At 31.6% G+C, this 23,836-nt stretch overlaps 4 protein-coding genes and 1 pseudogene across 8 annotated transcripts in view; all 5 read right to left on the bottom strand.

Annotated features, from left to right (window-relative positions):
- Nucleotides 1-734: 734 nt before the first annotated feature.
- Nucleotides 735-2,977, bottom strand: LOC105776378 (cytochrome P450 72A15-like). Its single transcript, XM_012598996.2, has 5 exons — nt 2,584-2,977; nt 2,284-2,501; nt 1,911-2,155; nt 1,452-1,827; nt 735-1,324 (listed from the first exon to the last, which is right to left on the bottom strand). Exons 1-5 carry the CDS (start codon nt 2,864-2,866, stop codon nt 890-892), a joined length of 1,557 nt encoding a protein of 518 aa, XP_012454450.1. The 5' UTR covers nt 2,867-2,977; the 3' UTR covers nt 735-889.
- Nucleotides 2,978-5,947: 2,970 nt separating this feature from the next.
- On the bottom strand, nt 5,948-9,473 carry LOC105776370 (cytochrome P450 72A397). Of its 2 annotated transcripts, XM_052629874.1 has the most exons (6): nt 9,028-9,473; nt 8,729-8,946; nt 8,392-8,636; nt 7,945-8,320; nt 7,485-7,859; nt 5,948-6,387 (listed from the first exon to the last, which is right to left on the bottom strand). In XM_052629874.1, the coding sequence occupies exons 1-6, from the start codon at nt 9,308-9,310 to the stop codon at nt 6,211-6,213; spliced, it is 1,674 nt and encodes a 557-aa protein (XP_052485834.1). In that variant the 5' UTR covers nt 9,311-9,473; the 3' UTR covers nt 5,948-6,210. The 2 variants fall into 2 exon arrangements, with proteins under 2 accessions (XP_052485834.1, XP_012454439.1); XM_012598985.2 differs by lacking the exon at nt 5,948-6,387 and having other exon boundaries at nt 7,309-7,859; nt 9,028-9,465.
- Nucleotides 9,474-14,377: 4,904 nt separating this feature from the next.
- LOC105776386 (cytochrome P450 CYP72A219-like) lies at nt 14,378-16,616 on the bottom strand (annotated as a pseudogene).
- A 4,001-nt stretch (nt 16,617-20,617) lies between these two features.
- The window catches only part of LOC105776361 (cytochrome P450 72A397), a 13,402-nt gene continuing 10,183 nt past the window's right edge, over nt 20,618-23,836 (bottom strand). Inside the window, exons 1-5 of one of the 2 annotated variants that reach the window (XM_012598973.2) lie at nt 22,336-22,790; nt 22,039-22,256; nt 21,707-21,951; nt 21,255-21,630; nt 20,618-21,169 (exon numbers count right to left, since the gene is read on the bottom strand). In XM_012598973.2, the coding sequence (XP_012454427.1) occupies nt 20,735-21,169; nt 21,255-21,630; nt 21,707-21,951; nt 22,039-22,256; nt 22,336-22,618 (1,557 nt within the window). In that variant the 5' untranslated portion in view covers nt 22,619-22,790 and the 3' untranslated portion in view covers nt 20,618-20,734. Of the gene's footprint in view, nt 21,170-21,254; nt 21,631-21,706; nt 21,952-22,038; nt 22,257-22,335; nt 22,791-23,836 lie in introns of those variants that run through there. The other variant, XM_052629883.1, reaches the window with a different exon arrangement.
- LOC105776391 (60S ribosomal protein L18a-like protein) overlaps nt 23,210-23,836 on the bottom strand; it is a 25,826-nt gene continuing 25,199 nt past the window's right edge. Inside the window, exon 4 of one of the 3 annotated variants that reach the window (XM_052629901.1) lies at nt 23,210-23,504. In XM_052629901.1, coding sequence (XP_052485861.1) covers nt 23,448-23,504 — 57 coding nt within the window. In that variant the 3' untranslated portion in view covers nt 23,210-23,447. The remainder of the gene's footprint in view (nt 23,505-23,836) is intronic. The other 2 variants (XM_052629900.1, XM_052629899.1) reach the window with 2 other exon arrangements.

The following is a 23,836-nucleotide window of genomic DNA, read 5'->3' as shown; positions in this document are numbered from 1 at the left end:
GCTATAAATTGAATCTAAAAGTTAATATTAATTAATCCTAATACAACTATCTAAAGACGATGTAGAAATGAATACTAATTACTACAACAACAAAAAGAACATGTATCACCAACTTCATTCTTCAACGTATTCATTTCTTTTAACAAATCTCGAGAGTTTCGTGATCAAATGCAATAATTAATGCACCAAGAAACAACAATCTCCAGATCATTAATAATATGCACAAGCTGAAGTTGAGTTTAATTGCAGAATCTTTTCTATATCTTTTTCTTTCCCTCTCCGATCAAGCAACATTAAGGCCTTTAATATCTCATCACATTGATACGTTGACCATCACCATTACCCCTTACATTGACATTTTATCGCGGTTGATGATTAGTCCCTTAGTTTTATCATTTATCACCAAAAAATGAACTCATAATCCTCATCAACCTGAACTTTTGATTTTCTATTTCAAGTAAAGATGGAGAGAAAAAAGAATATTCATGAAACATTCTACTTATTTACAATATTTACGTCCTCAATGTTCAATAAAAGAATCCCACTATTTTGCAATTCAACGCCAAAACACTATCTTTAAATTTATATATATTTTCACTTTTAATATATATTTTATATTATTTCATTTTAATGTGTTTGCTAAGGTTATTTTTATCAAAATTGTGACGGAAGTCAAATTCGAAAATCAAAAAACAAACTCAATAAGTAATTTAAACATGAAAATCAAATTCAGGTAGCAAAAAGTATAATTTTTTTACGTAAATAATTTTTATAATTTAATTCCCAAAATATTATCCAAATCCCCGACCTACCGGATGGGTACGCAATTTAATCTAGATTTTCACTTATTTGAGTAATGATGACTATAAAGAGCTGTTTACGTAACAATTCAATTAGACCCAAGTTTATGTAAAATTATCTGTGCACCATGCTGTGGACGAAGTGTTATCATGGTGCAAGGAGAGTGAGCATAGGAAGGGGAAAGCTCGAACCAGAATCGTTGGAGAATCATAGCCATCGCCATTTTGGCTTCCATCATGGCAAAGTTTTGGCCAATGCAGATCCTAGGACCCCATCCAAAAGGCAGAAACGTGACTTGGCTCTTTGTTGCTTTGGAAACCCCTTCGGCGAACCGCTCAGGCCTAAATTCATGTGCGTCGTCACCCCAATGATCTTTGTCATGGTGGATCTGCAGGATTGGAAGCAAAAGTTCTGTTCCGGCTGGCAACAACAAATTTCCCAGTTTTATTTCTTTTGGAATGGAGCGTGCTAGCGAAACGACTGCTGGGTATAGCCTTAGAACCTCGTACAATATCATTGTTACCTGTAGAATTAGCGAAACAAAGAAACCAAGTTTTTTAGTTGTTAACTTGGAAAAACGAGTAGTAAAATGATTAATTTTATATATTCGGTGCAATAATAATGAGAGAATTTAGGAGAAGGGGTCTTACAACTTTGAGACGATTAAGGCCATCAGCATCAGGTTTACGGTCACCAAGAACATGCAAGACCTCGTCCCTTGCTTTAGTCTGCCAATCAGGATATCTTGCTAGTAAAACCATAGTCCACACCAGTAAGACCGAAGTGGTCTCTTGGCCAGCAAAGTAAAACAGCTTGCATTCCTCAATCACATCCTCAATGCTCATCCCCTTATGCTTTGCTTCCATTTCTCTGATATTGGATTCCACAAGTATGTCCAACAAGTCCTCATTGCTCTCTTCCCCTGCTTTAATTGCCTTCTCTCTTCTCTTTATCATTTCCCTAAGCGATTCTTTTATGTCTTTGTGTTTCATCTTCAACTCCCTGTTAGTCTTTGTGGGTAAAAACCTTCAAGAAAACAAACACCCGAGATTCGAATTTCAACATCTGTAACATTTTCCTTAAAACTCGAAGATAAAGTTCAGGTTTACCTCCATCCTGGAATGTAAACAGATTGAAAAACTTTGATTGTGAGAGAGGTTAGGTCCTCTAATAGTTGGAAAATTCCTCTTCCTTCTTCGTAGCTGCTCCCAAACGCAGCTCGGGAAATCACATCTCTTGTCATATTTACGATATAAGGCCACACATCTAACTCACTGTACCCTTCTTTAGACACCATCTCCTCCCATTTGCTTATCATCTCATTACAACTTTGATAAAATGCTGGCAACATGTTCTGCAATTATTTCCATACCAGAAGTACATAAATATATTAGAAATGAAAATTAGTCTCCTAAAGGTATTGATTAAGGTAAGTCAAAATGATTGAATTGAAAGAGGAAAAAAAGTGCAAATACAACATACCTTCAACTTATCTTGATGAAATGCAGGGTTTAAAATTTTTCTATGCTTACTCCATTGGTCTCCCTCGAGGTTGGAAAGGCCACCTACAAGGAATCTAACCAGTGGATTGGAATGAGGCTTCTGGAAGTCATTGAATTTGGTAAATATTTCTCTTATTTTTTCAGGGTCCATAATTGTCACCCTTGGTCTTGGACCAAACCACATAAATGAATTATTTCCTGCATATCCCCTAATAAACTTCAGACATAAAAAAAGAAATCTGAATATCACGATGAAATTGCAGATTAATGTAGAACATACCATGATTGTTGATAGTTCGATGAAGAAAAGGAACAACATAAGCCTCAATATCATCACTAACAGGCATAGGTTTGGCTCTTGTTTGTCTGCTCATAGTGAAGCTCTCTTTGATGTCTCCAGAAAGGAACCTATAAGGATTTCCTGCAAAACCCTGTTGTTTCAAGCACCTTTCGAGTCTCTTTGGGGTCAACCATACCCAGTTTAAAGCCCTCCATCCCCATATCATTAATAACCCAACAACAAGCAGTGAAACCAGATCTCTAATTACAAGGAAAACTTCCATGTCTTTTGGTTTGAGTATGAGAACTGTGTCTTCAAATGAAGGTGTTTATGAAAGCTGAACCTCAGCTTTGCCCACCTCTATCTCTTCTTTCTTTTTGGTTTGACTAAGATTTCTTTAGCATCCGATTTACTTTCCATAAATATTAATAAGTCAAAGATTTTAATATAATTAATGATTAATGGATTGTTTGGTAGCATGAAAAGGAAAAAAAAATATTATTTATGTTTTACAATAATTAGATATAAAATAAAGAATAACTTGTATAAATTTAGATTTAAACTTAGAAATATAAAAATAATTTTTGTTAAAAATAAAACCTCCTTATCATAATCGAATTTTATTATTTTCTTTATTAAAAATGAGTTATGAGAATAGTTAAATATTACCAATTGAATTAATTTATTATTAATATATATTAAAATTTATGTAAAAAATAAATTATTTAGTAAATGATATCCTCAAAAAATTAAGAGGATAAACCACACAGGCCAAAGACTTATCTAAAAAAAGTGGAGAGTGGAGTGGTGTTCAATCATTGAACCGTGGTGACCATGTATTCTCTAAAATAATATATATAGCTTAAAAAAAAGCTTGATATGGATACAAAGTTATTGATGTAGGGCGAACAAAATTCGATTTGATTTAAAAAATTTAAAAAATAAATTTCGGGTTAAAAATTGAGTTATTCGAGTTTCGATTTTAAATTGAGTTAAATTATATAATTTAAATAATTGAATAATAAATTACTGTAAATATAGTTTGGTCTTTTTTAATTTTGAAAATGATAGATCGGTCTCTCTTTCAACAAAAATTCAATTCAAAATATTTATAAAATTTTAAAATTTATATTTTTAAAAAATTATAAAATAATAATTTTGGGACCTAAATAAGTTAATTCACAATTCAAGTTTATCATGCTAAAGTATTTTTTTCTTTTTTTTTAAAACAAATTCAAATAGATAAGGTTTCAAATTTATGTGCTCTTAGTCTTTGACTTGATTTAAAAAAATTTCAAATCAAGTTAAGATGATAAAATATGACTCGTCAACTCAATTTTTTTTACTCGATTCGATCAAACGTTCACTGCTACATACAAATTAGGGAAGCGGAGGAAAATGACAGTTTAGTATTGAGTGTTAATATGGAAACTGTTTTTTTTGTATTTTTTATATTTATTTCATGAAAATAATTTGATTAACAAAAAATTATAGATTAACAGAAAATAAGTTTGTTTTTCTGTAAATTAGTTTACCTTTTTAAAAGTACAAGTTATTTTTTGAAAATGAGTTCATTTACATGTAATTTTATTTTTTTATATAAAATTAACTTGAATCAAGTCCAATATTATTATATTAATAATATTAAAATATTAATAAAAATATTATAATGTTCAATATTATTAAATATACATATTTAATTATTTATATTTAATAATCTAATAAATTATTAATATGACTTATCATTTTGATAAATTATTTAATATTACATTTTATTTTAATAATTAATTTTAAAATAATAATTTTAAATTTTAAATAATATTCTTAATATATTATTGAAAATATTTATATTAATATTTTAATGATATAAAACATGAGTATTTGTTTAAATTATACTTAGCTTTATTAATATATTTAATATAAATTAAGTTTTAATTAGATATTGTTTATTATTAAGTTTATATATAATATTAATTATTATAAAATATCATCTTGTTATAAAATAAATTTAAATTGTCAAAAGAAAATGTTACTATAATCTTTTGTAACAAATATATCTATCTTATGTTTGTTTTACTAAAACAACTCTAAGAAAATTATTTCAAAAAATTTGTCAAACAACGAAATATATTTTACAAAAATCATCCAAACATAAAAAATATCAATCTTTTTGAAAAATCAATCATTTTTTCAGATAATTTTTTTAAAGTTAATTTCAGTGAAAAAATATAACATTAGTTTTGAATTTCACCGCAAGTTAAAGAAATGAGAAAAAGTGAGTTTGGCATGTAGTTTTAACCAGACTAGTTTTCGTATTTTCTTCGATCAAAGGTCTATTTGGTGTCCGTTGGAATTTTTTTTTTTACAATAGCTAGTAGAATCGAAGATCTTTAATGTTTAATATTCGATTTTCGTTTGGGGTACTATAACTTTGGATTTTTAACTTTTAAAGCAAGTTACTGTTTGGGTGATATTCTCTACATTTCTCTTTAGCTAGCTTGAGATTATTTATTGATAGCTTTTGTTGAGTTATAAGCTTATGGTTTTGTGTTGTAATCTTATAGCAAGTTTTTTTGTGAATTTTTGTATCCCACGAGTTTTTTTTACGTAAAGCAAATAATAAAAATTACGAAGCTTGAAAGTCCACATAAAAACTTCTTTCTAAAAGATTAAAACATAAATACACAATAAAATCATATGATTCCAACAAAAACAATCAACTAATAATCTCAAGTAAATTAAAGATTGAAGTTGAGAATATCAACCAAACAATGATTAACCTGAAATTACAATACCCAAACGAAAATTGAACCGTAAAAAGAAAAAAAGAAAAAAAACGAAAATTCACCAAGGTGTTCAATTAATAATTGAAAAATGTTGCTGCCTTTTTTCTAAAGAGAGTCTCTACTTTATCACAATTAGAAATAGGAGAATTTTCATTACACCCACTCAATAAGAATGGAGGATATATGATACGAACTCGTTTCGGAATGATTCGAGTCGTTTAGATTACCCGATCGTGAATTGAGTAAGGATAAGTTCGTTTCAGTTAAATGAAACAAAATAGGATAAATGGCTTCAAACAATGGTAGTAGGTAAAATGGTTAAGTAAATAATGGATAATTTGGCTAAGACCGAGAATGAACCAACAATATTAGATTGTTGACCCGAGTCTCAAAATAGCTCTTAGGTGATTTACGGTTTAAAGAAAACAGCAAGGACCTTTACCCACTATCAAAAGTGATAGGAACCAAATGTATATGAACGCCACACCAAAAGGTGATAAGTTCGGTTTAAACAAAAGAAAGAATGATGCCACAAGAAAACTTGATAAGTCAATTCAATCTCGAAAGAACAACGAGAATTGGAAATCTCACAAGTTTCAAATTTAGCATAAATTCAGCAAAAAGTTTTTTTTACAATGAGCTGATTACAAGTATTTATAGTGCTAAATGAGGCCTAGCCGAATAGTCACTTTTGTTCAGCTTAATGAGCTAATAATGAGCTGAAATTAACTTAGTCACTAAGCACAAACTCTTGAAATTCTAGGCCTAAATAACAGCAACTATCAATAAGATCATTTAATGTTCTAATTCAGTTGATTTAATAAGCTTGAATGCTTAGATTTCATTCTTGAGCAGCCAAAAAGTTTAGGAAAAGCTTTAAATTCTCCTTTAAATGATGTATAATGCTCTCCTTTAAATAATGTAATAGCCCCTTGTATGTAACCGATTCCAAATGAATAGTCGCATTTAACACTTTGTAACAGCCCTTGTACATAACTGTTTCCAACTGATTAGTCACCTACAAACAAACACATTAAACACATTTTAACACATATTAGACTTAACAAGCTTAGTTAATAAACTGTAAATAAACACATTTAACACTTAACTGAATTTAATAAACTTAAAAACACATGCAACAATAAATTATTCTAGCAACTAAATTAACTAAGATGAGTAACATATTCCAACAACTTAATTAACTAAGATGAACTCAATTAACTAAGATGAGTAATTTATTCCAGCAACTAAATACTTATTCCAACAAATTAAAAATGGGTTGAAGTTAAGCTAAATGAGCTTGGGTTGAACTAGACGAGCTTGAAGAAGCTAGAATTGAGCTCATTGAGCTGAAATTAAGCTTCATTTTGCACTTGGGCCCCTAGAGTTTAGGTCAATTCTGAGGTCGTCGAGTTGTATCGAAACATGATGCGGCCGGGATCGCATCAATATATTTTACAAATCATTAATGAATTTCATAATCTAGAAACACTTGGTTAAAAGAAATGGAATATTGTTGGTACTATATTAATATTTTTTATTTAAATATTAAATTTCATTTAAATAATTATGCAATAATGATGTATTGTGACCTCCTAAGCTTTCTCCAACCTTGATTGATAGCTTAGCTTGCTTCAACAAATCCTTCAACTTAACCCTCAATTGAGTGGGCAACCAACACTAGATAATCCCGGTATTGCAATCTTGCTAATGTTTAAGGCTGAAGCTCAAAAATTTGCTAACATTTGCACCGGAAATCTTTCTCAATTGATGCCCGTAGAAGTAGTCATTTTCTACTCCCCCTGCTCTAATTTCCATACAAGTCTTTGTACCATATGCAATTCTTTGTTTGATAATTCCCACATTAGTCCCTCAACTATGTCCACCATTAAATACTACATCCATTCAGGACACTCAAGTTCTGCATATTATTTCGGACTTCACCAAACATCACAAAATTTACTATCCATGCATCGGAAATGTTCCATTACAGACACCGGAGTTTTTACGATACGTTAAAACACTATTTTCACAATGATTTGTTTACATAACTACTCAATTAGAGCCAAGTTTATGTAAAATAATCTGTGCACCATGCTGTGGACGAAGCGTTACCATGCTGCAAGGAGAGTGAGCATAGGAAGGGGAAAGCTCGAACCAGAAGCGTTGGAGAATCATGGCCACCGCCATTTTGGCTTCCATCATAGCAAAATTCTGGGCAATGCAGATCCTAGGACCCCATCCGAATGGCAGAAACGTGACTTGACTCTTTGTTGCTTTGGAAACCCCTTCCGCGAACCGCTCTGGCTTAAATTCCCGTGCGTCATCGCCCCAAAGATCTTTGTCATGGTGGATCAGCAGGATCGGAACCGAAATTTCTGTTCCTGCTGGTAACAACAAATTTCCCAGTTTTATTTCTTTTGGAACGGAACGTCCTAGCTCAGTCGCTGATGGGTACAGCCTTAGAACCTCGTACAATATCATTGTTAACTGTAGAATTAGCGAAAAAAGAAACCAAATTTTTGAGTTGTCGACCTTATTGATCGGACCTTCAAAAGACATGCTAGGGACTTACAACTTTGAGGCGATTAAGGCCATCAGCATCAGGTTTACTGTCACCCAAAACATGCAAAACCTCCTCTCTTGCTTTACTTTGCCAATCGGGATACCTTGCTAATAAAACCATAGTCCACACCAGCAAGACCGAAGTGGTCTCCTGGCCAGCAAAGTAAAACAGCTTGCATTCCTCAATCACATCCTCAATGCTCATCCCCTTTTTCTTTGCTTCCATTTCTCTGATATTGGATTCCACAAGTATGTCCAACAAGTCCTCATTGCTCTCTTCCCCTGCTTTAATTGCCTGCTCTCTTCTTTTTATCATTTCCCTGAGCGACTCTTTTATGTCTTTGTGTTTCATCTTCACCTCCCTGTTTGTCTTTGTGGGCAAAAACCTTTAAGGAAACAAACACGAATTTAGCCAATTCCAACATTTGCAACCTTTTTCAAGTAAATTGAGGGTTACCTCCATCCTGGAATGTAAACAGTTTGTAGTAATTTGATTCTGAGAACGAGTTGGTCATCTAGTAATTGGAAAATTCGTCTGCCTTCTTCGAAGCTGCTTCCAAAAGCAGATCGGGAAATCACATCTCTTGTCAAATCTACAAGATAAGGCCACACATCTAACTCACTGTATCCTTCTGTACACACCATCTTCTCCCATTTGCTTAACATGTCACAACAACTTTGATAAAATGCTGGCAACATATTCTGCATCCAATCATTTCTAAATCAGAAAAGCATAGATTTAAGTATCATGTTTTCTGTAAATTAAGTCTTAAGTACCCATCACTATTCTATACCTTCAACTTATCTTGATGAAATGAAGGGTTTATGATTTTTCTATGTTTGCTCCATCGGTCTCCTTCGAGGTTAACAAGGCCGCTTACAAGCAAAGTAAGCAGTGGATTGGTACGCACCTTCTGGAAGTCATTAAATTTGGTAAATATTTCTCTTATTTTTTCAGGGTCCATAATGTTCACCCTTTGTCTTGGACCAATCCACGTAAATGAATTCTTTCCTGCATTTCCTCCCAATAAATTCCATTCATAAATAACAAAGAATTATCATAAATTGAAGATTAAATAATAATTAAACATACCATACTGGTTGACAGTTTGATGAAGAAAAGGAGCAACATAAGGCCCAATATCATCACTAAGAGGCATAGGTTTGGCTCTTGTTTGTCTGCTCATAGTTGAGAGCTCTTTTATGTCACCAGAAAGGAACCTGTAAGGATTCCCTGCAAAACCCTGTTGTCTCAAGCACCTTTCGAGCCTCTTTGGGGCCAACCATACCCAGTTTAAAGCTCTCCATCCCCATATCATTAATAAACCAACAACAAGCAATGAGACCAAATCTCTAATTACATGGTAAACTTCCATATTTTTAGTATGAGAGAATTGTGTCTTCAAACTAAGGTGTTTGTTGAAGCTGAAGCTCAAGTTTACTCACCTATCTATGAATGAACTTAACCAGAGGAAGTTTGAAGATATATTTATAGGTAGATCTAGAATATAGTAAAAATAAAAATCTGAATCGATGATAAATACAGGTGATGAGAATCTAGGTTGAGGTGTTGAAGCATAAGGCGAGGTGACCTTATTTGTTTTTCTCTATGATGATAAATAGCTAAAAATATATTTTTTGAAGTTAACAATTTAATTTTTGGAAAACATATATATTTGTTTTTTGTTCTAGTTTTTGTTCTGGGCCAAATATGATCCGAAAAACTGAATATAATGAGAGAAAATAAATAAATTTAAATTCACAATTTATAAATTAAGATAAATTGAAGTAAAATTTTAAATTTATATTTCAGTCGAATAAATTTTAATCGATATAAATTATGTTAATACCGACAATGATTCAATTATAATCCAACCTGATCTATAAACACATTTATTATAAAAAGAAATTAATAAAAAAATAAGATTAGAATAAAAACCACCAACTTCCAAAGAATTGAAGGAGCTTAAGAAAGTAAAGTTTAATCTTATTATTATTTACCAACAAAATAATGACAAAAGCATTTGTTGTGAATTATCACAAACAATAACTTACTGGAAATAAAATAAATTAAAACAAAAGAGGGGTTGGTGGCTGTTATGAAATTCATTATTACTGATTCGTATCCGATTATTCAATTGGGTCTTAATTCGTATTCTGTGTGGTTTGTACTTTGTGTTCGCACGACATATATTCGCATATTTTATGAGACTGCATGATGGTTCATACCATTATATAGGTGAATTCATATTTAAAAATACGTGTTAACCTTAAAATAGGATATATGTTGACATGCATAAGAACCTAGTTACGATGTCACGTCCATAAACAATAACTATATTATATAAATATATAATTTAACCCTATTAAAGAAGACACATACTCTAAAATAGTCAACATCAGTATCAAGGGTGAAGCCTGAACAATATATTAGGGGCCCAATGAAATTTTAATTTTTTATAGTCTATATATTTATAATTTTTAAAAGATTAAATTAAATTTTATAATTTTAGAGGGTCAAAGTATAATTTTACTTTTATGAATTTAAAATTTTTAAAAATTTTAAAGATTCAAATAGCAAATTTAAATTTTAGGAGGCGGGGACATGCGGGTATATTATATGCATCTCAGTCAAAAGAGGTTTGCTTGACCACCCAACAACTTCAATTATTGCACAAAAAATTATAGTAATTGTAACAAGAGAGGCCCGCACCATCACCATCACCAGCATCTTAAAAACATGGCTGTTTAAGAATATTAAAATATTATAACGTAATATTATTAAATATGCATATTTAATTAATTATATTTAATAATACAATAAATTATTAATAAAACTTATCATTGAATAAATTATTTAATCTTAAATTTTTATTTTAATAATTAATTTAAGTAATAATAATTTAAATTTTAATATTTTAATATATTATTGAAAAATATTTATATTAATATTTTAATTATAAAAATATGATTATATGTAGCTTTATTAATATATTTAATTTTAATTAAATTTTAATTAAACAAGATTTTTTAATAAGTATATATATGATATTAATTATTACAAAATATTGTCTTATCATAAAATAAATTTTAATTGTCAAAAGAAAATACTAATATAATTTTTTGTAACAAATATATTTATGTTATGTTTGTTTCACTAAAATAACTTTAAGAAAATGATTTAAAAAAAGTTTTCCAACAACGAATAAAATTTTAACACAATAAAATATCATCTATTTCGAAAAACCAATCCATTTTTCAAAAATAATTTTTTGAAAGTTGTTCCAAGTGAAATAAACAAAAACTTAGTTTTTAATTTCACTGCAAAATTAAAGATAAGATAAGTAAGTTTGGCAGCTTGGTTTACCCAGACTAGTTTTTGTACTTTCTTCGATCAAAGACTCATTTGGTGTCTGTTGGAGCTGCATTTTTTACAGTAGCTAGTAGACTTGAAAATTTTAATGTTTATGGTTTGATTTCGTTTGAGATACTATAGCTTCGGGTTTTCAACTTTTAAAGTCAGTCACTATTCGGGTGGTATTCTCAACATTTCTCTTTAGCTTGCCTGAGATTATTTATTGATAGCCTTTGTTGAGTTATAAGCTCTTATTGTAACTTTGTGTTGTAATATTGTAGCAATTTATTATTATTATTATTATTATTATTATTATTATTATTATTATTATTATTATGGTGAAGCTTTTGATAGATTTTTAAGTCCCATTATTATTTTTCATGTAAAGTATTAAGAAAAAATCATGCCGAAAACTCCAATATGTTGTTTTTGCAAGATAAAAACATAAAACTATAATAAGAGCATATTACTCCAACAAAAGCTATCACCAAGTTGCATTATTTCTTTCCAAGCATTCATTGAGTGCCTTTGCCCAAGACTCAAAAATTATATTAAATTACTTTTCATTTTCATTTTAATATTGATTTCTTATTAGTATCGTTATCTAAAATTAGAATTTTATCCAGCTCGGGTTTAAAATTAATTTTTAATTATATTTTTTATATTTTAAAATTTTTAATTATCATTTTTAATAATGATGTTTTTAAGGTTCAAACATGTTTTCTCTTCTTAAAAATGTAATAGTATATAATCATTACATTTAGGGCTTGTTAATACTATATTAATAAATTTTATTTAAATATTAGAATTACATTTAAATAATTATGCATTGTGACCTCCTAAGCTTTCTCCAACCTTGATTGATAGCTTAGCTTGCTTCACCAAATCTTTCTACTCAACCCTCAATTGAGTGGGCAATCAACAGTAGATAAGACTGAATCTCAAAGAAATGAAAAGCGAGGGCAGCTCTGATCTAGAGGTGAGTATGGGCCGGATCGGGTTTAGGTCGGGCTTGACTAAAAATTTAGGCCCATTTGCTAAGCCCAGGCCTGGTTTGGCCCAAAAAATGGGCTTAAAATTTTGCTCAAGCCCGACTTGAATAAAAATGCTAAAATCAGGCACGACTCGGCTCGGCCATATTAATTTTATATAATTTTAATATATATAATACATCCAAAATACTAAAACATCAAAATAAATATTTCCCAATAAATTGAAAATAAATTTTAAAAATATGTATACTTAAATAACACTAAGATAGATGCAACTTAACAAGCAAATGTCTCTAAAATAATAACAAAATTAACAAATGTCTTTAAAATAATAACAAAATTAACAATAAAATAAGTTTTATACAATATCCAAAAAATAACAACAAAATAGTAGCAACATAATAGTAAAATGGTAGCAAAATAGGGAGAAAATAATATTTAAAAATCAGATTTTTTTTGTCCTTTAGTGAATTAGGATTGGGCCGGGCCCGGGGCCAAAAATGCCTTACCCAATGCCCGGCCCATTTTTCAACGGGCCTTATATTTTTTTGTCCAAGTCCATTTTTTGAGCCTATATTTTTGCCCAAATCTCTCACATTTCGGGCCGAGTAGCCCGACCCATGCTCACCTCTACTCTAACCCTTTGAAGATAGAATAATTATGTTTTAAAACATAAAAAGAAATTATAATTCAACTCCAAAATGATATTTAAAAATTATAAAAATATATGCCAAACAAATTATATAACCCAAAAAAATCTTTTACTAGCTTCCTCTCCTTTCATTTTGTTCATTATGTTTCTTGTCCAAATGTTACCAAAATGATTCACTCCTCTTTGCTCCCTACATTCAGCTGTACACATCCCATACATTAGTGGGATTCTTGTCTTTTACATTTCCATGACACCTACCCTACGTATCTTCACTTAAATCATATTTTGGACACTTAGGGTGAGTTTGGATGGGCGATTAAGTGCAGTGCAGTGCGTTTAGCTTATTTTTTGTCTTACGCTACAGTGTTGCTATAGTATCTAATCTAACCGCCACCGCTATTTTTATACTAACCGCAAGTAAACGCACCGCCCATCCAAACGTATCTTTACCCAACATCTATCTATTTATCGTTGAGTGTTTTTCTTGAGTCTTTTAGATGGTGGTATTTATTTATTTATATTGTTTAGTGATCGAGTCGGAAGTTGGCAGGGGCTTTGGCCACTCTAAAATAGAAAACTTTTCATATAAACTTTTTATATTTTATAAAATTTTAAATTAGAAATGATAAAATTGTACTTTGATCCCAAAAATTTATAAAAATTTAATTTAATCATTTAAAAATTAAAAAGAAATAAACTATTAAAATAGTGAAATTTAATTTTTATTTTTGTAAAAATATACAATTTAATTCTGACCCCTCAGAAATAATTTTTTGGCTCCGCAATTGATACTATTAATTAATATGATATATTAGGTAGATTCCATACACATAGACACGTATCATATTCTAAACATAAAACATTTTTATGCGGTCCCAATGCACGATCTCACATGTGACTTTGTAGGAAACTATAGATATCTTTCTGTGAACACCTATTATCATGCAAACTCATCTACAAGCTCAATATAATCCGACCTGAACCTATTCTAATTTTGGGCCGGTGATAACAACTATAATAACCACCTTAATAGTTTTTTTTTTTACCACTAGGAGTAATCATCCCATCATTGGTTCCCTTCCACACATCAACCATGAGGTTTAATTGTCATTCCTTCTTTAAAACAAATCCCTTAAACTAATAATACATTTGTACTTTAAATCTTTCTAAATTGATGCCCGAAGCAAAGTAGTAATTTTCAACTCGCCCTGCTCTAATTTCCATACAAGTCTTTGTACCATATGCAATTATTTGTTTGATAATTACCACATTAGTCCCTCAACTATGTCCACCATTAAATACTACATCCATTCAAGACACTCAATTTCTGCATATTATTTCGGACTTCACCAAACATCTCAAGATTTACTATTCATGCATCGGAATTGTACCATTACAGGCAGACTTTGACGATACACTAAAACACTATATTTTCACAAAGATTTGTTTACATAACAATTCAATTACAGCCAAGTTTTTGTAAAATTATCTGTGCACCATGCTGTGGACGAAGAGTTGCCATGTTGTAAGGAGAGTAAGCATAGGAAGAGGAAAGCTCGAACCAGAAGCGTTGGAGAATCATAGCCATCGTCATTTTGGTTCCCATCATGGCAAAGTTTTGGCCAATGCAGATCCTAGGACCCCATCCGAATGGCAGAAACGTGACTTGACTCTTTGTTGCTTAGGAAACCCCTTCCGTGAACCGCTGTGGCTTAAATTCCCGTGCGTCGTCGCCTCAAAGATCTTTGTCATGGTGGATCTGCAGGATTGGAACCGAAACGTCTGTTCCTGCTGGTAACAACAAATTTCCCAGTTTTATTTCTTTTGGAACGGAACGTCCTAGCTCAATCACTGGTGGGTACAGCCTTAGAACCTCGTACAATATCATTGTTAACTGTAGAATTAGCGAAACAAAGAAACCAAGTTTTTGAGTTGTCGACCTCAGAGATCGGGCCTTCAAGAGACATGCTAGGGACTTACAACTTTGAGACGATTAAGGCCATCAGCATCAGGTTTACTGTCACCCAAAACATGCAAAACCTCCTCTCTTGCTTTACTTTGCCAATCGGGATACCTTGCTAATAAAACCATAGTCCACACCAGCAAGACCGAAGTGGTCTTTTGGTCAGCAAAGTAAAACAGCTTGCATTCCTCAATCACATCCTCAATGCTCATCCCCATATTCTTTGCTTCCATTTCTCTGATATTGGATTCCACAAGTATGTCCAACAAGTCCTCATTGCTCTCTTCCCCTGCTTTAATTGCCTTCTCCCTTCTCTTTATCATTTCCCTAAGCGACTCTTTTATGTCTGTGTTTCATCTTCATCTCCCTGTTTGTCTTTGTTGGCAAAAACCTTCAAGAAAACAAACACGAATTTAGCGAATTCCAACATTTGCAACCTTTTTCAAGTAAATTAAGTTGAGGGTTACCTCCATCCTGGAATGTAAACAGTTTGTATTAATTTGATTGTGAGAACGAGTTGGTCCTCTAGTAATTGGAAAATTCGTCTGCCTTCTTCGAAGCTGCTTCCAAAAGCAGATCGGGAAATCACATCTCTTGTCAAATCTACAAGATAAGGCCACACATCTAACTCACTGTATCCTTCTGTACACACCATCTTCTCCCATTTGCTTAACATGTCACAACAACTTTGATAAAATGCTGGCAACATATTCTGCATCCAATCATTTCTAAATCAGAAAAGCATAGATTTAAGTATGATGTTTTCTGTAAATTAAGTCTTAAGTACCCATCACTATTCTATACCTTCAACTTATCTTGATGAAATGAAGGGTTATGATTTTTCTATGCTTGCTCCATCGGTCTCCTTCGAGGTTAACAAGGCCGCTTACAAGCAAATTAAGCAGTGGATTGGTACGTACCTTCTGGATCTCATTAAATTTGTTAAGTATTTCTCTTATTTTTCAGGGTCCGTAATGTTCACCCTTGATCTTGGACCAATCCACGTAAATGAATTCTTCCCAGCATTTCCTCCCAATAAATTCCATACATAAATAGCAAAGAATTATCATAAATTGTAGATTAAATTAAAAAACATACCATACTGGTTGACGGTTTGATGTTGAAAAGGAACAACATAAGGCCCAATATCATCACTAAGAGGCATAGGTTTGGCTCTTGTTTGTATGCTTATAGTGAAGAGCTCTTTTATGTCGCCAGAAACGAACCTGTAAGAATTCCCTGCAAAACCCTGTTGTCTCAAGTAGAGGTGATCATTGGTTGGGCTACCCAGTCCGGCCTGACGGCTCACCCGAAAAATAGGAAGTTTCGGGTAAAAATATAAGCCTAAAATATGGATTTTGACAAAGAAACGAGGTCTGTTTAGAAAACGGACCAGCCCCGAGTAAAACTTTTTTGGCCCGAGTTCGGCCCGGCCCGAATTATATATTAAATATATATTTTTATTTTTAATTAAATATACTTTTTAATCAAATATATATATTAAATATATAGTTTTTTGGTGTTGTAAAATTTAATATGGGCCAGGCTTAGGCTTAACAATTTTCTTTTGGACCGAACTTAGACAAATTTTTAAGCTCATATTTCGAGTCGGGCCCAGTCCAAGCCTAAAAAATGGGCCTAAAAATTTGCCTGGACCTCTAGTCTCAAGCACGTTTCGAGCCTCTTTGGGGCCAGCCATACCCAGTTTAAAGCTCTCCATCCCCGTATCATTAATTACAAGGTAAACGTCCATGTTGTTTTTAGTATGGGAGAACTGTGTCTTCAAATTAAGGTGTTTGTGGAATGCTGAAGCTCAAGTTTACTTGCTAACGTCCAAAGAATTGAAGGAGCTTAAGAAAGTAAAGTTTAATCTTATTATCATTTACCAACAAAATAATGATAAAAACATTTGTTGTAAATTTATCATAAACGATAACTCACTGGAAATAAAATAAATTCAAACAAGAGGGGATAGTCATTATTACCTATCTGTTATTCAATTACTCAATTGGTCTTGATTTGTACTTTTTATTGTTCGTACTTTGTGTTCGCACGATATGTGTTTGTATATTTCATGAGACCGCATGATGGATTCATACTATTATATAGGTGAATCCATATCTAAAAATACATATTAACCCCAGAGTAGGATACATATTGACATGCATAAAAGTTTATCTACAATATTATGTTTATAAACAATAATCATATTATATAAATATATAATTTAACCCTTTTAAAGATGACACACTCTAGAACCCTAACAATATATTACATGCATCCCACTTAAAAATATTGTAATTGTAACAAGGGGCCTGCACCATCAGCATCACCACCATCTTTAAAACATGGTTGTTTAAAAATATTAAAATATTAATAATAAATATTATAACATAATATTATTAAACATACATATTTAATTATTTATATTTAATAATATAATAAATTATTAATATAACTTATCATTGGATAAATTATTTAATATTACATTTTATTTTAATAATTAATCTTAGTAATAATAAATTTAAATTTTAAATATTCTTTAATATATTATTAAAAAATATTTATATTAATATTTTATTATATAAAATATGATTATATGTAGCTTTATTAATATATTTAATTGAAATTAAATTTTAATTAGACATGATTTATTATTAAGTATATATGATATTAATTATTATAAAATATACCTTATCACAAAATATATTTTAATTGTTAAAAGAAAATATTAATATAAATATTTTATAACAAATATATTTATGATATGTTTGTTTCACTAAAAATAATTCTAAGAAAATGATTTAAATTTTTTTCAAACAACGAATAAAATTTTAACACAATAAAATATCATCTATTTTGAAAATTCAATCCATTTTTCAAAATTAACTTTTTGAAAGTTGTTCTAAGTACAAAACCTTAGTTTTGAATTTCACAGCAAATTAAAGATAAGATAAAAAGTAAGTTTGGCAGCTTGATTTAGCTAGACTAATTTTCGTATTTTCTTCGATCATAGGTTCATTTGGTGTCTGTTGGAGCTGAATTTTTTGCAGTATCTAGTAGACTCGAAAAATTTAATGTTTATGGTTTGATTTCGTTTGGGATATTATAACTTTGGGTTTTCAATTTTTAAAGTTAATCACTATTCGAGTGGTACTCTCAACATTTCTCTTTAATTTGTTTGAGATTATTTATTGATAGCCTTTGTTGAGTTATAAGCTCTTATTGTAACTTTATGTTGAAGTCTTGTAGCAATGTTATTTATTTATTTATTATAGTGAAACTTTTGGCAGACTTTTAAGTCCAATGATTTTTTTTCACGTAAAGCATAGGGTATAAAGTTCATGAAACTTGAAAATCCACCGAAAGTTCCACTACGTAAAAAAAAAGCATATAACTCCAACAAAAGCTATCACCAAGTTGCATTATTTCTTTCCATGCATTCATTGAGTGACTTTGTCCTAGAGGTGTTCATGGCCGGGCGGCCCGGTCTGGCCCGACGGTTCGCCCGAAATATGAGAGATTCGGGTAGAAATATAGGCCCGAAATATGGGTTTGGGTAAAAAATGAGTCCCGTTTAGAAAACAGGCCGGGCCTTGGGCGCCACTTTTTTGGCTCGGGCCTGGCCCGGCCCGAATATATAATAAATATATATATTTTTTAAAAATTTTAAAATATTTTTAAAATACTTTTTTTATTTTTTTATTTTCAAAATAAATTGTTGGTGTTTATTAAAAAAAATAAGTCGGGCCGGGTCGGGCTAGGCCTAGACAAAATTTTAGGCCCATATTTGGGTCGGGCCGAGCCCGAGCCTAGGATGCGGGCCGAAATTTTTCCCAAACCCGACCCAGCCCGGCCCATGAGCACCTCTACTTTGCCCAAGACTCAAAAATTCAATATTCAGGTCCAATTTTATTATATTAAATTAAGATAAATTTTAATTTAAATATTGATTTGTTGTTGGTATCATTAATTAAAATTAGAATTTTATTCATCTCGGTTTAAAATTATTTTTTATTATATTAAAAATATTTTTATATTTCAAGATTTGTGATAATGTTTTTAGTAACATCGTTTTTAAAGTTCAAGCATGTTTTCTCTTATTGAAAATTTAATAGTATATGATGATTACATTTAATGCTTGTTGATACTATATTAATAAAAATTTTATTTTAATATTAGAATTACATTTAAATAATTATGCACACCTTGATTGATAGCTTAGCTTGCTTCACCAAATATTTCTACTCAACCCTCTATTGAGTGGCAATCAAAAGTAAATAAGGCTGAATCTCAAAGAAATGCAAAACGAGGATAGCTCTGACCTAAAGGTAATACAAAATTTTAGGTCCATTTTCTAGTGTAGGACCCAATTCAAAATATGGGCTTAAAAATTTGTTTAAGTCCGGCCCAAAAGAAAATTACTAGGCCCGAGCCCGGTCTGGTCCAACCCATATTAATTTTTTTAGCTTATTTCAATAAATAAAAAATTTTAAAACAAATATTAAAATAAAAAATAAATAAATAATGAGACTAAAATAATTCTTAAAACAATACACAAATTGAAAATATAATAAAAAGTAGTTATATTAAAATTGAAACAAATTAGAACTAAAATAATAACCAAATTAATAATAAAACAAAAGTATATTTGATTAAAAATAAAAATATATATATTTAATATATAATTTAGGTCAGGTCTGGGCCCAAAAGGTTTTACCTGAGGCCCGGCCTATTTTCTAAACGGGCCTCTTTTTTTGCTCAAATTCATATTTCGAGCCTATATTTTTACCCAAACCTTCCTATTTTTCGGGTGGATCGTCAGGCTGGGCCGAATAGCTCAACCCATTATCATCTCTACTTTAACCATCTAAAAATAGAATAATTTTGTTTTAACTCCTTAAAATTTATACAATTTTAAGATAATATATAAAAAAATTATAATTCAAGTCCAAAATGATATTTAAAAATTATAAAAATATATGCCAAACAAATTATATGACCCAAAAAATTTCTTTTACTAGCTTCCTCTGCTTCCATTTTGTTCATTATGTTTCTTGTCCCAATGTTACCAAAATGATTCACTCCTCTTTTTGCTCCCTACATTCAACTGTACACATCCCATTAGTAGTATTCTTGTATTCACATTTCCGTGACACCTACCCCATGTATCTTCACTTAAATCATATTTTGGACACTTATCCAACATCTATCTATTTATCATTTGTCAGTGTTTTTCTTTGAGTTTTTTTTATGTGGTATTTATTTATATGATATGGGTATTGTTTAGTAGCTGAGCCGGGAGTTGGTAGGGGCTCTGGTCCCTCTAAAATAGAAATTTTTTCATTTAAGTATTTTTATTATGCAAACTTGATCCGTGAACTCATCTTACAAGCTCGATATAATCCGACTTGAACCCATTCGAATTTTAAGCCGATGATAACAAGTATAATAACCTCCACAATAGTTTTTTTTACCACTAAGAATAATCATCCCATCATCGGTTCCCTTCCACAAATCAACCATGAGGTTTAATTGTCATTCCCTCTTTAAAACAAATCCCTTAACTAATAACACATTTGTACTTTAAATCTTTCTAAATTGATGCCCAAAGCAGAGTAGTCATTTTCAACTCCCCCTGCTTTAATTTCCATATAAGTCTTTGTACCGAATTATTTGATTGATAATTACCACACTCAATTTCTGCATATTATTTCGGACTTCACCAAACATCTCAAACTTTACTATTCATGCATCGAATTTGTACCATTACAGACACCGGACTTTGACGATAAACTAAAACGCTATGTTTTCACAAAGATTTGTTTACATAACAATTCAATTACAGCCAAGTTTATGTAAAATTATCTGTGCACCATGCTGTGGACGAAGAGTTGCCCTGCCGTAAGGAGAGTGAGCATAGGAAGGGGAAAGCTCGAACCAGAAGCGTTGGAGAATCATAGCCATCGCCATTTTGGCTTCCATCATAGCAAAATTTTGGCCAATACAGATCCTAGGACCCCATCCGAATGGCAGAAACGTGACTTGACTCTTTGTTGCTTTGGAAACCCCTTCCGCGAACCGCTCTGGCTTAAATTCCCGTGCGTCATCGCCCCAAAGATCTTTGTCATGGTGGATCAGCAGGATCGGAACCGAAACTTCTGTTCCTACTGGTAACAACAAATTCCCCAGTTTTATTTCTTTTGGAACGGAACGTTCTAGCTCAACCACCGGTGGGTACAGCCTTAGAACCTCGTACAATATCATTGTTACCTGTAGAATTAGCGAAAAAAGAAACAAAGTTTTTGAGTTGTCGACCTCATTGATCGGACCTTCAAAAGACATGCTAGGGACTTACAACTTTGAGACGATTAAGGCCATCAGCGTCAGGTTTACTGTCACCCAAAACATGCAAAACCTCCTCTCTTGCTTTACTTTGCCAATCGGGATACCTTGCTAATAAAACCATAGTCCACACCAGTAAGACCGAAGTGGTCTCTTGGCCAGCTAAGTAAAACAGCTTGCATTCCTCAATCACATCCTCAATGCTCATCCCCATATTCTTTGCTTCCATTTCTCTGATATTGGATTCCACAAGTATGTCCAACAAGTCCTCATTGCTCTCTTCCCCTGCTTTAATTGCCTTCTCCCTTCTCTTTATCATTTCCATAAGCAACTCTTTTATGTCCCTGTGTTTCATCTTCATCTCCCTGTTTGTCTTCGTTGGCGAAAACCTTCAAGAAAACAAACACGAATTTAGCCAATTCCAACATTTGCAACCTTTTTCAAGTAAATTAAGTTGAGGGTTACCTCCATCCTGGAATGTAAACAGTTTGTATTAATTTGATTATGTGAACGAGTTGGTCCTCTAGTAATTGGAAAATTCGTTTGCCTTCTTCGAAGCTGCTTCCAAAAGCAGATCGGGAAATCACATCTCTTGTCAAATCTACGAGATAAGGCCACACATCTAACTCACTGTATCCTTTTGTACACACCATCTTCTCCCATTTGCTTAACATGTCACTACAACTTTGATAAAATGCTGGCAACATATTCTGCATCCAATTATTTCTAAATCAGGAAAGCATAGGTTTAAGTATGATGTTTTCTGTAAAGTCTGATTACCCATCACTATTCTATACCTTCAACTTATCTTGATGAAATGCAGGGTTTATGATTTTTCTACGCTTGCTCCATCGGTCTCCGTCGAGGTTAGCAAGGCCGCTTACAAGCAAATTAAGCAGTGGATTGGTATGTATCTTCTGGAAGTCATTAAATTTGTTAAGTATTTCTCTTATTTTTTCAGGGTCCGTAATGTTCACCCTTGGTCTTGGACCAAACCACGTAAATGAATTCTTTCCTGCATTTCCTCCCAATAAATTCCATACATAAATAACAAAGAATTATCATAAATTGCAGATTAAACAAAAAAAGCATACCATACTGGTTAGCAGTTTGATGTTGAAAAGGAACAACATAAGGCCCAATATCATCACTAAGAGGCATAGGTTTGGCTCTTGTTTGTCTGCTCATAGTTGAGAGCTCTTTTATGTCACCAGAAAGGAACCTGTAAGGATTCCCTGCAAAACCCTGTTGTCTCAAGCAGCTTTCGAGCCTTTTTGGGGCCAGCCATACCCAGTTTAAAGTTCTGCATCCCCATATCATTAATAACCCAACAACAAGCAATGAAACCAAATCTCTAATTACAAGGTAAACTTCCATGTCTTTTTTAGTATGAGAGAACTGTGTCTTCAAATTAAGGTGTTTGTGGAAAGCTGAAGCTCAAGTTTACTCACCTCTATCCCTTTTATAAGCCCCTTTCTAAAGGACAGATATTGGTAAGAATAAAATTGAATCATTGAGATTACTATTAACCAATTTATTTGTTTTTTTTTTTAGAAATAATAGTAAGTTGACTATCAATGAACTTAACCAGAGGAAGTTTGAAGATATATTTTTAGGTAGTTCTGGAATTTGAATCGATGATAAATACAGGTGATGAGAGTCTAGTTTGTGGTGTCGAAGCATGAGGCGTGGTGACGTCACCTTTTTTTCTCTATGATGATAAATAGCTAAAAATATTTTTTTTAAAATAGTTAAAAATTTAATTTTAGTAAGTTTGATGTTGGTGCTAAAAAATATAATTCTTAACAACATTGCTAATGAAAAATAGTTTAAATGTTAATTTAAATATAAAATATAATGAGGAAAAAAATAAGTTTGAATTAACCATTTATAAATACAAATAAATTGAAGTAAAATTTAAATTTTATATTTTTAGTTATAAATTTTAAGCGACATAAATTATATTAATACCATACAAGGACTCAACTATAATAAAAAAATCACCAACGTCCAAGGAATTGGAGCTTAAGAAAGTAAAGCTTAATCTTATTATCATTCACCAACAAAATAATGACAAAAACATTTGTTGCAAATTATCATAAACAATAACTTACTGGAAATAAAATAAAATAAAGGGAGGGGGGGGGGAGCATATACATATTATTTGGGAACCTATACATCTCTCAGTCAAAAGAGGTGTGCTTTATCACCCACCAGCTTTAATTGTTGCACTAAGAATAATTGTAATTGTAGCAAGAAGGGCCTGCACAAGCACCATCACCAACATCGTTAAAACATGGCTGTTTTAAAGCTTAACTAAAATTTTCCTTTTCTTAATGGTGTTTAACAGGAGGGATGGCAATCGAGTAAGACAGGATAGCTGTTCTTTTTGTTTTTTTGGCTTGCCATCAATTGACTCGATTGCCATAGAAAGGACAAAGAATACAAGGGATATCTACGTTAGATAATGACTTAAAGTAGAGGGAAGAAAAAAAAAACAGAAGCGAGAATGATGGAAAGGAAAGTTCTTAGAAAGGACAAAGAATACAAGGGATGTTCCAACTAGACTTTGTGGACAGTATCCAATCAGGGTTT

The sequence above is a fragment of the Gossypium raimondii genome, chromosome 1 (genome assembly GCF_025698545.1).
Source record: "Gossypium raimondii isolate GPD5lz chromosome 1, ASM2569854v1, whole genome shotgun sequence".
NCBI lineage: Eukaryota > Viridiplantae > Streptophyta > Magnoliopsida > Malvales > Malvaceae > Gossypium > Gossypium raimondii.
This window is presented reverse-complemented; position numbering and strand designations above follow the sequence as displayed.